The sequence below is a fragment of the Chrysochloris asiatica genome, unplaced genomic scaffold, assembly GCF_000296735.1.
Source record: "Chrysochloris asiatica unplaced genomic scaffold, ChrAsi1.0 scaffold00377, whole genome shotgun sequence".
In the NCBI taxonomy this organism is placed as follows: Eukaryota; Metazoa; Chordata; class Mammalia; order Afrosoricida; family Chrysochloridae; genus Chrysochloris; species Chrysochloris asiatica.
The window spans coordinates 1,254,955-1,268,428 of record NW_006408895.1 but is presented as its reverse complement, the minus strand read 5'-3'; the positions used below and the strand labels follow the sequence as shown (position 1 = coordinate 1,268,428).

The window sequence follows — 13,474 nt, the reverse complement described above, 5'->3', positions numbered from 1 at the left end:
ACCCTTCTGAATACCAATTCCATGTTTTGGTTTGTTTTTTTTTCCATGAGAAAGAGAAAAAAAGATTTTTAATGTTTTGCATATCAATTGGAAAGACAGGAACTGTTGCCAAAGAAGGCAGTAAGATCAATTACCAAATTCCTAGGAAGGTTCTTTTGTACCAGTAGCAAAGTTCATTCCCCTCCAGCTGAGGCTGACATGTGACCAAAACCAAACCCACTGCTACTGAGTCATTCCAACTCCCAGCAACCTTCCAGGACAGAGGAGAACCACTCCAGAGAGTTTCCAAGGCTGTAAATCTTTACAGAAAAGGATTACCACTCCCATGAAGCCGCTGGCAGGTTCGAACCACTGACTGGTTAGCAGCTGAGTGCTTTAACCACTGTGTCACCAGGGATCCTTGACTTCTGACCAGTGGGGACCAAGATGAATACCTAAGGCATTTTGTTGTCTCTTTTTCCTGTCCTGAGTAGTTGAAACTTCTTACATCCATGAAGGTCAGCATTAATATCTCTATTTAATTAAACTAACACAAATAAGTCCAACAGTTCTCTAATTTGTCTTTTGCTTAACCCTAGAAACATAGCACAGGTACTCTGAGTCACTTGAGTGATCAGCTGATTATGGTTGTTGTTGTTGTTATTGTGTGCCTTGGAGTCGGTTCCGACTCATAGCGACCCTGTACAGGGTTTCTGAGGCTATAAATCTTTACAGGAGCAGAAAGCCTCATCTTTCTCCCATGGAACAGCTGGTAGTTTCGAACTGATGACCTTGAGGTTAACAGCCAGATTCGTAACCACTACGCTACCAGTAGACCAAGCTAAAACAATGAGAATAGAAGGTTTTAGAGGGTATGAATCGGGCTGCGAACCGCAAGGTCAGCAGTTCGAAACTACCAGCCGCTCCGCAGGAGAAAGAGGAGGCTGAATTTCTGCTCCCGTAAAGATTTACAGCCTCGGAAACCCTGTACAGGGTCGCTATGGGTCGGATTCGACTCGACGGCACATAACAACAACAACAACAACAGCGTACTCTGGACTGTTTCTTTTTTGTAGTTTCGTTACAGGCTCTAAATCTGGCCTGTAGCATGAATCTATAATTTCCTCAGTGTTTCTGCAGCAATTCTGGCAGGGATTGTTTCGTATATAGCAATTCATCAAGTTTCTTGTCCGGATCCTTTGCAGATTTATTTTTCCCTTGGAATATTCTAGATAATGTTCAACAAATTCGTATAAGTAACTAACCATCTTGAGCATCTGACATTGTTTCTTCTCTCTTCTCAGCCTAGTATTTCCATTCAGGACATTTTATCTCTGTGCAAAGACAGGAGTAGAAGCTGATGAGTGGATCAAGATACTACGCTGGAAACTGGTGAGTTATAATATCTTCTTAATGCCCATGTTGTTGTTAGTTGCCTTTGAATTAATTTTTACTCAAATAGCCCCAGAAATAACATGTTAATTATTTCATGTTAATTTTTCCACCGAGTCATGTTATCCCTTACAACCAGTGGGGTATATATTTGTAGATTTGTGGAATAAATAGTCTGTTCATTCTTCTGGGGCATATGAAGAGATGGGGACACAGGTAAGAAAGGAAGGATGGAGCTACATATAGGTCTTACCCTAGAGAATAAGCCTAGGAGTCCTGGTGTGGCACTATGGGTTAATGTCCTGGACTGCAAGGTCATTTGAACTGTGTTGTCAGCAGTTCTAGCTCACCAGCCACTCCTTGGAAACCCTATACAGGGTTGCTATGGGTCAGAATCGACTCAATGGTACTTAACAACAACAACCAGCTTCTAGTCTTCCTTTAGTGTGTTCAAGTTGATACAATCTTGTCTGTAGAAGAACATTTGAGACCAGAGGATATGACTGAGGAAAACAGCATTTCTATAGTGGAAATGCCGCCTGCTTTTTAAATATTCAGAAAAGAAAGCTTGGCAGAGAACTAGATTAGTTTCCAGTGTAAGCATTACTTTGTCTACATCAAGGGCAAAAGGTGGTTTATTTTATCTTCTGTTTATAATATCCCACAGAGGAATATAAAGTTCTTATAAAAATCAGCAAGCCTGGCACATTTTTGGTATGTGTTCACTAGTTAGTGGGGTGTTAACCAAGAACTTGCTCCTAAAGCTTACTAAAATGTCCTTTAAATACCATCTTGAAACCCTTGATGTTTTAAAAAAGTCAAACAATTTCCCCCTAATTATTTTTTACAAAATTACCTGATACATTACATGTGCTTTCAAAACAGAGAATCTTTATAAATATTTCTTTCTAGATACTTTCTAGATACAAAGTATGTTTACTTTGGTTGTCTTTCCAGTTTAATATTCAAATAAACATTTCATTTATTTTGAGATGTTTCCAATGCATTTAATATTCAGTTAGGACATACTTTGCCATTAGAAACCTTTGCTCAAAGATGAATCAGTATTTTCATTCATTCTATTTTATAATTATGCAGCAATATATACAACCAGTATAGAAAATTATCTCAAATGCATACACTTTCAGACAATCTCCCTTTGAAATTATGAATTTAAAGGCAAAATTTAATTATGCTCTAAGTAGTGTTCTGTGAACATCTTTCTACATAAAAAAATTTAGCCGTATCTTCAGTTTGATTCATTGAATGTACTGTATTTTATGGATGTACCATAACTAAGGTCAATTCTTAATATGTAAGTGTTTTAGAAACCACTTTACAATATTTCCTCTGACAAAAAATACAGAAAACCAGATTAACTTGGGGGAGAGTACATAATAAGAAATTTATAGTTATACGGTTTCTTTACTAATCAACATGTCTTATTTGATATTTGTTACAGCCAAAGTTAATTATCACTAAATAATAAATATGCATATGTGTGTGTTTGTTACAGTCACAAATAAGAAAACAACTAGGCCAAGAGGATAGCACAATCCGGTCTCGGTCGTTCATCTTTAAATAGACCTTTCCATGGCAGGCCATGCTCCAGGCACAGAATGGAATGTTTCCTGGTGCTATGGTCAGTAGCAGACTTTAGTGTAAAGCTGACTCAGGAGTTTTCTGTTAAAAACAACAACAAAAATAAAAACAGCAACACCAAAAAACAAAGAAGATGCTGATTGGAACCTTTCAGAATACATCGATTTGCTGGCTCAGAAAAACTGCTGCCTTTACAAGATGTGGCCATCTCCCTGAAAATTCCAATGCAAGCATCGAATTAAATCACTACTTCCAGAGATGTTCACTGTTAGAGCCTACAGTATGTGGCCTACAAACTTGTCAACTTTAGTTTCCTGGAACCTCTCTCTGTGTTATGGCCAATTCATCTCTGACATCAAGATTGTACAAAAGCTTACATACTTGGGACTTAGACTGTGTCTTTAGAAAATACATTCAAATAGTAAACATTAAAGACTTTTTTTTTTTTTTTTGGCAGGGGGTGGGGGGAGTTGTTTTATTATTCTTTTTACAAAACCAAAAGCAGTTTCCAAGAACTGGAAAATGTTTGCAGCATTCATTTTCTTTTGTTAAGAGGCTTAGGAAACTAGAGGATCCTTCACTTCTAATGATTAGCCCATGGAAACTATATATCCAGTGGGCAATAATGTAGAAAAATTAAAATAAATGAAGACACCATTTTTAAGACATCTCTTTTAATCATGTTGGAGGTAATGTTTAAAAGAGAATTGAAAGGAAGGTGATGAAGTAGCAGATAACTTTTCATTGTAATCATAATACTGAACTCATGGTGATCCCATGAACAGTGGAGCTAAACGTTCTCTGGTTCTTAGCCATCCCAATGATTGGTTGCAGACTGGGTCACTGTGATCCACAGGATTTTCACTGGCTGAGTTTTGAAAGTAGATTGGTAGGCCTTTCTTCCTATTGACTTAGTTTCAGTATCATAGCAACATGCAAACCTCCACTAACAGATGGATAGTGGCTGCCCATAAGTTATGTTGACCTGGGATCAAACCCTGTCTTCTGTATGAAAGGTGAGAATTCTACCAGTGGATATGAGCCACCAGTGCCTGCAATAACAATGGAGAAGTTGTTAGCCTATGTTACGTTTATTTGACATTTCTCCAAATAGACTGAAAGAGATTTTTCAAGGAGAGTTTGTTAGGCCAGTCCCTCCTGGCAAAGTTAGCTGTAGTGTTTGTTGGCTCACTAGATGTAAGAATTACCTTGCCACAAGATCGTTAAGCACCCCACCCCTTGCAGAGCCAGTCTATCAGCAGGTGAAGGAGGAACACTAAATGAAAGAAACAGTAAATAATGTGTTACACAATATTTTTCAAACTAGACTGATAGAGAGAAAAGAAATACTAGTGTCTGGAGCTCACAATTATTCTAGCCCCTTCTGTTGACTTTATTAAAATGGCTTATTTGGATAGAAGTTTGAAAGGATACCAAGTGAAGGAAGAATTTGAGAAGAACAGATGATGATGCAATGCTTGGATTTAACACTGCTCTTTCAGTCCAAAAGGATATACCTTGTTAAAATCAGTTTCTGTGGTTATCCAAATATGTAATACTTAGAAATTACATTATGGTTTTGCATTTTACAAGAAAGCTTTTAATGTATTTCTATTGTTTGTATGATATGGCATAAAACAAACATCAAGTTACAATGTATGGTGTCAAGTGTGCAAAGCAAGAAGTTACAAATGAATCCTCACTGAGATGTAAGATTTTATGTTTTACTTTTCTTATAATCAACGATGTTTCTTTGTATAGGCAATACTGTTTAACTTTTTGTCAAATATGTTTATTTATATCCTTTGGTTATGTTTGTTAAAAGCAGCCTGATTTTCCTGCACATGTACTGTTTTGCTATTAAAATATATTTTAATATCTGTAATTTAAAAGAAATACAACCCATTAATATAATAAATAGCAATAAAAAATCTGCTTCAGTGTGGATGCAAAGGATTCAGAGTTGAAGAAACAGTCTGGTCTTAAAGGAGTTTTTAGTTGAAAGAGAAAGAGGCTACACATAAACACATGTCGATGGATTGTTGTTACTGGTTGGTGCTGTCAAATTGGTTCTGACTCATAGCACTCCTGTGCACAGCAGAGTGAAGCAGTGCCCGGTTCTACACCATCCTTACAATTGTTGCCATGCTCAATCCCATTGCAGCTGCCAGTGGACCAGTCCATCTTGTTGGGGGTCTTCCTCTTTTTCACTGAACCTCCACTTTACCAACCATGTCTTTCTCTAGGGACAGTTGGTGTTGTTGTTAAGTGCCATCGAGTCGGTTCTGACCCATAGTGACCCTGGATAGGGTTTCTGAGGAGCAACTGGTAAGCTTGAACAACGAACCTTGCAGTTCAAATGGCTTTGCAGTCTGGCGCATTAACCCACAGAGCCACACCAGGCCCATCTAATAACGTGTCCAAAGTCTCACCATCCTGGCCTCTAAGGAGCATTCTGGCTGTACTTTTTTCAACATAGATCTGTTTGTTCTTCTGGCAGTCCATGGTAGTCTGCTCCTATGCTGCTTTTTAAATGTCAAATCAATCTTATATTCTTGAACTAAATTCTATGTGGTCTTGATGTATAACCCTTTTACATATCAGTGAAATCTCTGCTACCAAGGCTCCTTTTTCACATGAAAAGGGATAACAAATGTACAAAGTGTCGATGCAATTAATACTAGACCAGGTGCTGTACCCTTACAACCCATTGAATGCTCCCACAAGGAGCCCTGATGTAAAAGTGAGCTATACAATGGGCTACTGCCCAAAGGTTGGTGGTTTGAACCTACCAGCAACTCCCCAGGTGAAATGTGAGGCAATGTACTTACATAAAGACTTATCACCTTGGGAATTGTTCTACTCTGTTCAACAGCATCTGAATGAATTGGAATTGACTCAACAGCAGTGGATTTGGTTTCTGTTTTTGTTTTTGATGTTCTCATGAACACTGAGCAGTAGTTATGATTTCACTTCCTCAGAGAAGCCTGGTGAGGGGCCCTTAGCTACTTCTTTAAGTCCCAAACAAGGAAGAATGTTTTGTGCTCATGGCAGGTCAAAATGAGAGTGTTTGGGAGAATGGCAAACGAGGTAGCTATGTCATGTCTGGTCTGCTAACAGATATATCTTTATCATAAAGGAAGTACCTTTTAAGAAATGGCCAGAGTGTTAGCAATATTTTACTTCTCAGAATCACCAAACTCCTGCCCAGGAAAGTCTTGCCCCTAAAGGAACACTGTTTCCTCTGGATCTATCTGGAGACGCTATTGGACAGAGTAGAACGGTTCCCAAGGTGATAAGTTTTTATATAAGTACACTGCCTAATCTTTCTCCTGAGGACTGTCTCTGAAGTCACTGTACATCAGAACACTCTGAGAGGCAGGATCATCTCTGCCCACCATGGGCATGAAAGAGAGTGGGCTCCTTGTGCTTTGTCCTCTCAGACACACTGAGTGTTATGCTGTGTCCCTGTTTCAGCCAGAGAACAAGAGAAATAAAGAAGCTAGAAAGTCTTCCAAGAGATTCCATCTAACTTTCCTCCCTTTTCGCTACATTGGTTGCAGCAAATCCATGTTTCCAACAGACTCCTTTAGTCAAGTACATAGCAGAGGTCCCAGCTTTAACCTTGGCTCTGCTCACTAAGGATTCAAGCTGTCTAGGTATGACCTAGGGTTGAATTTCTCAAATCATTTGTAGCAAAGGAGTAGATTTTTTTTGTTTCAAGATTACTGATTTTATAATTGTGCTCATTTACTAAAAGACAGTCCTTCAAACAGAACAAGGATATGATATGTGATTTAAAATCAGGAAAGGTGCGCATCAAAGTTGTATCCTTTCACCATACTTATTTAATCTGTTTGCTGAGGAAATAATCCGAGAAGCTGGACTGTATGTAGAAAAACATAGCATCAGGATTGGAGGGAGGCTCATTAACAACATGAAATACATAGATAACACAACCTTGCTTACTGAAAACAAAGAGGACTTGAAGCATTTACTGATGAAGATCAAAGACTATAGCTTTCAGTATAGGTTGGTGTTAAGTATTGGCAAGTTGGTTCTGACTCACAGCAACCCTGTGTAGGGTTTCTGAGGAATAGCTGATGGGTTTGAACTGTCTACCTTGTAGTTTGCAGTTCAGTGCTGATCCTACAGCACCACACATGGGTTAAACCTCAAAGAAAAGAATCCTCACAATTGGACCAATAAGCAACATCATGATAAATGGAGAGGAAATTGAAGTTGTCAAGGATTTCATTTTAGTTGGTTCCTCAATTAACACTCATGGAAGCAGCAGTTAAAAAATCGAATGTTAAATTGCATTAGGTAAATCTGTCACAAAAGACCTATTTGAAGTGTTAAAATTCTTCTGGTAAGATCGACTCAACACCATTTCAGTTAGCAGTAGATTGCATACCCTTTGCATCATAAGACCTCACTAGGCATCTAGGAAATGAGATTTGAATCCTGGTTCCACCACCACCAAGCTGTGTGAATTTGGGCAACATTATCAATGTGTGTTTTCATGTTCTCATCCATAAAACAGAGACTGTCATGCCTGACAGGCAGAAAGTACTTAAGAAATTCCCAGTGGCATTACCAGTAGTACAGTGGGAACCATGAGACATTTACTGCTACAATTGTTCTTATTATTGTTGCGATTTAAAAACAAAGCTGACAACTTTTCACATATTTTTCATTGTAAACACTATCTTATATGAATACTTCAATCCATATCCTGAGGGAGTGGAGATATTGAGATTTTTATCTTTTTAATTTTCCAGCATTTTGTTGATACATGAGGATAAGTCAAAAAGTACTGCTAGGGAGAGGATTGTAACCATGACAATGATACGATATAAAATCGAATGAATGTAAAACTAATGTTCTCCCATGTAAACTATCATATAATTCACAATAAAACACTTAAAAAAAAAAAAAAGTACTGCTAAAAGGGTTCCAGCTCATGCATGTGTAGGTTCTTTCAAGCAAAACATGTTCAAGCATATCTCTGCATGATCGGTGGATGGCTGCAGACAAGTTTTCCCAGTAATGCACTTGTCTTTGCCTCATTAGGGTGCCTTCAAAGCTAAAAGGTTGAATGAAAGCAGTGACTTCTGAAGGCATCTGCTGGACGCGTTCAAGTCAAGGCATAGAGTTCAGCTTGGAAGGATATGGTAACTTGTCTTTGGGATCTCATGAGGATGAGATAATTTTGATTGATTTTCTTTCAAGACATAGAACAATCACAGGGACTTACTATGAAGAAGTTGTAAGAAAATGGAAAACTGCACTGGTGAGAAAAAGGGCAGGAAAGTTGTATGGGAAAATTGCTTTCCACCACAATGAAACTCCTCCTCTTTCTTTGAGGGTAGCAATGACTGCCCTGTGAGAATTTCACTGGAAAAATTACCCCATCCACCCTACAGCCCTGAACTTGCCCCTTCAGATTTCTTACTGTCTTCAAATGCAAATAACATTTCATATGAACATGATTTGAATCCTTCAAGGATGCTAAAACTGCTGCTTTGGTATGGTGTAAATCAAAGAATGCAAAACTCTTTGAGACAGGGTTAGAGAGATGGAAATGAAATGCTGCCTTGAGAAGTATGCAGCTATGGATGGAGGACATACCGCAGTAGCTTCAGATTGACATTTTTGTTTAATAGAGATTTCTATAATTTTTGTACCAACACTTTTTGACTTACCTTCAAATGTTGAGAAACACTGCCTACTAAACTGTTTTGAAATTACATCTTTAATTCAATCAAATGCTTCATTTCTGTTCTAAGCATCTTTCTGAATAAACACTAAAGTTTTATCAAATAAAGGTGTTAGTTTTGGTTTGCCAAAAAATCACTTATAGGACTAAACTGCACCTAACCCAAGCCATTGTATTTTCAGTCATTTCATATACATGTGAAAGCTGGACAATGAATAAGAAAGACTGAAGAAGAATTGATATATTTGAATTACAACTTGGTGAAGAATATTAAATGTACCATGGACTTCCAGAATAATGAACAAGTCTGTCTTGAAAGAAGTACATTCTCTTTACATGTTACCAAGCAGGACCTGTCCCTTGATAAAGTAGAGGAGATGGATTGACACAGTGATTGCCACAATAGGCTCAAACATAAGATTGTGAGGCTCATGCAGGATCGGTGCTCAGTTCTGTTGTACACAGATTCATTATGAGTCAGAATTCAATCAACAGCACCTGTTAGTACCTTCAAGTTGGTTCCAACTCATAGTGACCCTGTAAAGGGTCTTCAAGGAGCAGCTGGTGAGTATGAACCAGCAAACTTGTGATAAAAAAACAACCTTGTAATCCAGGGCTTAGCCTATAGCACCACACTAGCACCTAACAACAACAAAATGAAATTATTTAAAAAGTGAAGTAAAAAATACAGATATCTTAATCCCAGATTATTTTTTTATTATCATCAGTCCAACATATATAAAGTTGCTATATCCAATCATAAAATTTGAAAACCTTTCTCTCAGTTTCTCTCATGTACTGCTCCTGAACTACTAACAGTTTGCAGAATGGTCCAGTCTGTGAGCCATATTTAAGCAGCGTTGATCTAGAAGATAAAAGTAATCAAGAGTTTTCATGAGAAAATAATCAGGTTAAGGAAGAGTGTGAGGTTCAAATGTTTCAATGTGATTTATATACATCAATATGGGAGGCCTAAGGAGTCCTGGTGTGGTGCTGTGGGTTAATGCGTCAGACTGCAAAATCATTTGAACTGCAAGGTCAGCAATTCAAGCTCACCAGCTGCTCCTTGGAAACCCTATATAGGGTCACTATGTGTCAGAATTGACTTGACAGCACTTAACAACAACAACAACAGGGAATACACAGAGTCACTGTACCAAAAAGAAATGGTTAGTGTTCATCCATTTCAAGAGGTAGCATATGATCGAGAGTCAATGATACTGAAGGAAAAAGTCCAAGGTGCATTGAAGGCATTGGCAAAGAACAAACCTCTGGCAATTGATGGAATACAAATTGAATTCTTTCAACAAACTAATGAAGCACTGGAGGCATTCACTCATCTCTGCCAAGAAATTTGGAAGAAAACTACCTGGCCAACTTATTGGAAGAAATCCATATTTGTGCCCATCCCAAAGAGAAGTAACCCAACGGATTGTGGAAAGAATTGGACAATATCATCAATATCACATGCAAGTAAAATTTTGATATTCAAGCCAGATTCAGATGAGGACATGAATGAGGGGTATCATTGCTGACATCAGATGGATCTTGACTGAAATCAGACAATACCAGAAAGATGTTTACTTGTGCTTTATTGACTACAAAGGCTTTCAATTGTGTGTATCATGACAAGCTATGGACAGCATTGTGGAGAACGAGTGTTTCAGAACAACAAATTGTGCTCCTGAGGAACCTGTACATCTACCAAGAGGCAGTTTTTAGACTAGAACAGGGTTTATTGAATGGCTTAAAATTAGGAAAGGTGTTTTCCAGGATTAAATTCTTTCACCAAACATATTCAATCTGTATACTGAGCATATAATCTGAGTAGCTGGATTATATGAAGAAGAACATGGCATCAGGATTGGAGGAAGACGATACAATCTTGCTTGCTGAAAACAAAGTGGCATGGGTTGCATCTCAATGTAAAGAAAACAAAAATCTTCACCACTGGGCCAGTAAGCATCATCTATATAAATGGGGGAAAGACTGAAGTCATCAAAGACTTCATTTTGCTCAGATCAACCATCAATACTCATGGAAGCAGCAGGCAAGAGATCAAATGATGTATTGCACTGGGAAAATCTGCCACACAAGATGTTTTTTTTAAAGTGTTCAAGAACAAAGATGTCAGTTTGAGGACTAAGGTGTACCTGACCCAAGCCACGGTGTTTTCAATAAACTCATATACATGTGAAAATTTGGACAGTGAATAAGGAAGACTGTAGAATAATTGATGCATTTGACTTATGGTGAAGGAGGAGAATATTGAAAGTGCCATGGGCTGCCAAAAGAGCAAATAACTCTGTGTTGGAAGAAGTACAATCAGAATGCTCCTTGGAAGCCAGGATGGTCAGACTTCCTCTCTCATACATGGGACACATTATCAGGAGGGACCAGTCCTTGGAGAAGGATATCATGATCGGTAAAGTGGAGGGTCAGAGAGAAAGAGAAAAATCACCTTTGAAGTGGATTGGCACAGTGGCACCAGCAATGGGTTCAAATGTAGCAGCAATTATGAGATTGGCCCAGGACCGGGCAGTATTTTGTTCTGTTGTGCATAGTTTTCCTATGAGTAGTTTTGCTGCAAATATCCTCTTTCTAATAACCCTAGAACAACACTGTGGGATCAGCACTGGACTGCTAACCACAAGTTTGGCAGTTCAAACCTACCTGCTGCTCCTTGGAAACCCTGTATGGGATCACTATGAGTCAGAACTGACTCGACAGTACTCAACCAATTCTCAGCAAAATCTAAAAAGCCAAAGACTGTTTCACTGAGACTCAAGGGGACAGATGTTGAATGTGTAGACTGTGTGGTATCTACAGCTGTGGATGAAGATAGCACCATTGGTACATGCCAGCAGACTCTAAGCACCTGGCACCTCAGTGACTATCAGCAGCAATGGCTAGACTTTGAGAAGCATAGCTCACACCAGAAAGAGCAAAGGAAACCTGTAGAAACTGGTTTCAAGAGCACACGTGAAAGGCTGTTGAGAGGATTTGGATTTTCTACATAGGATGGAAGTACAATTTCACAACTTAAACATTATCTTTTCTCTTTTTTCAAACTTTTTATTGTGAATTGAGTGAAGGTTTACAGAAAAGATAATTCCTTTTACATTCAACAAATCATACTCTTTGCTTCATCTCAATGATTGTAACCCCTACATGCAGCATTTCCTCCTGTGGTTCCTATATGCATTCCACCCACCTTCCCATCCCTTCTCAACTTTGTCCTCAGGAAAACATTGCCCTTTGGATTTTGAGTGGTTGACCATTTCATGATGAGCACACCTTGCTAGTGTTGTTATTCGCACTATATACCTCTCTACTGCTTGAATGAAAATTAAGCCACCAGTGTGAGTTCTTTCCCAGACCTGAAGAGTAGTCAAGGGCGATAGCCTCAGGATCCGCCAGTCACTTTCTGACCAGCAAACCTAGTCTTTTTTTTTTTAGTAATTTGAGTTTTGTTCCACATTTTTGCCTGCTCTTTCCAGGACATCCTAATGTGAATCCTTTTAGGATGGTTGTTAGTGGCAGCCAGGCACCATCTAGTTCTTCTGGTCTCAGAGACATGGAAACTGATGTTTACATGTTCCATTAGTCCATCGGACTATGTGATTCCAAGCCATTTAAAGTCTTATCACTCTTCTTTCTTCCACACATGGAGAGACCAACAGCTGCAACTCAGATGGCTGCTCACGAGTTTTCAAGATCCCAGACACTATTCAACCAAATAGGATGTAGAACATAGTCTTTGTGCACTTTGTTATGCCAACTGACCATGATGTCCCCTGAAACTATGGTCCTAAGCCCCCAGATCCAGCAATTCATTGCCTTAGATGTTTGATAATGTGTAAGAAGTTTTCATCATATTTCCACATTCATAGTTGTGTTTGCAGGAAAGATAAATAATCATGTACAAATATCCTCTTTCAAATTAATATATTTGTGGGATATATAAACAAATAAATATATACAACATCCCCCCGTACACATTCAACCTATGTCTCAACCCATGTATCTACGCACAGAACACTGTTGTTCCAAGGTTATGTATATATCACTATTTTTTTGTTGTTGTTAAAGTTCCAACTCAAAGCATCCCTGTATAGGGTTACTGAAGAGGAGCTGGTGAATTTGAACCACCAACCTTGTGATTCAAACCAACCTTATGGTTGAATGCTTATCCTACAGTGTCACACCAGGACTCATTTCAATATTTACCTCTATCCAGTTCAGTCCCTGCATGCCACTTTGTTTTTGCCTATTTTTTCTGCCACCCTCCCTACTCTTTATATTGCACTCCCCCTTCTTCTGTATTGCCCTCCCTATCACCTGAGCTATCATCTATCTATCCTGTAACCAGTGAATTACTCTCCCTTCCCTCCCACCCCTGGTAACCATCAAAGATTTTTTTTTTTAATATGGAAAAATTTCTTAAGGTTTTACAAAAATTATCTCATATAAACTAGACTTTTTGAGATTAATTTCCATCAGCATAGTGTCCTCAAGGTCACGCCTGTTATGATGTGTTTCACAGATTCATTGTTATTCTTCAAGGTCCACTGTGTGTATGTACCAAAGTTCGTTTATCCATCCTTCCACTGATAGGCACGTAAGCTGTCTCCATCTTTTTGCTATTGTGAATAGTGCTGCGTAAACATCACTGTGCATATATCTACTTGTGTCCTGGCTTGTATTTCTTGTGACTATATATCAAGTAGAGGGATTGCTGGGTATTTCTATTTATTACTTTCTGAGGGTGCACCATGC

General features: G+C 38.6%; 1 protein-coding gene across 1 annotated transcript in view; it reads left to right on the top strand.

The window, feature by feature from the left end:
- Nucleotides 1-2,956, top strand: part of DAPP1 (dual adaptor of phosphotyrosine and 3-phosphoinositides) — a 107,160-nt gene extending 104,204 nt beyond the window's left edge. Inside the window, exons 8-9 of the mRNA XM_006876377.1 lie at nucleotides 1,284-1,371; nucleotides 2,888-2,956. Coding sequence (XP_006876439.1) covers nucleotides 1,284-1,371; nucleotides 2,888-2,956 — 157 coding nt within the window. The remainder of the gene's footprint in view (nucleotides 1-1,283; nucleotides 1,372-2,887) is intronic.
- Nucleotides 2,957-13,474: the final 10,518 nt, after the last annotated feature.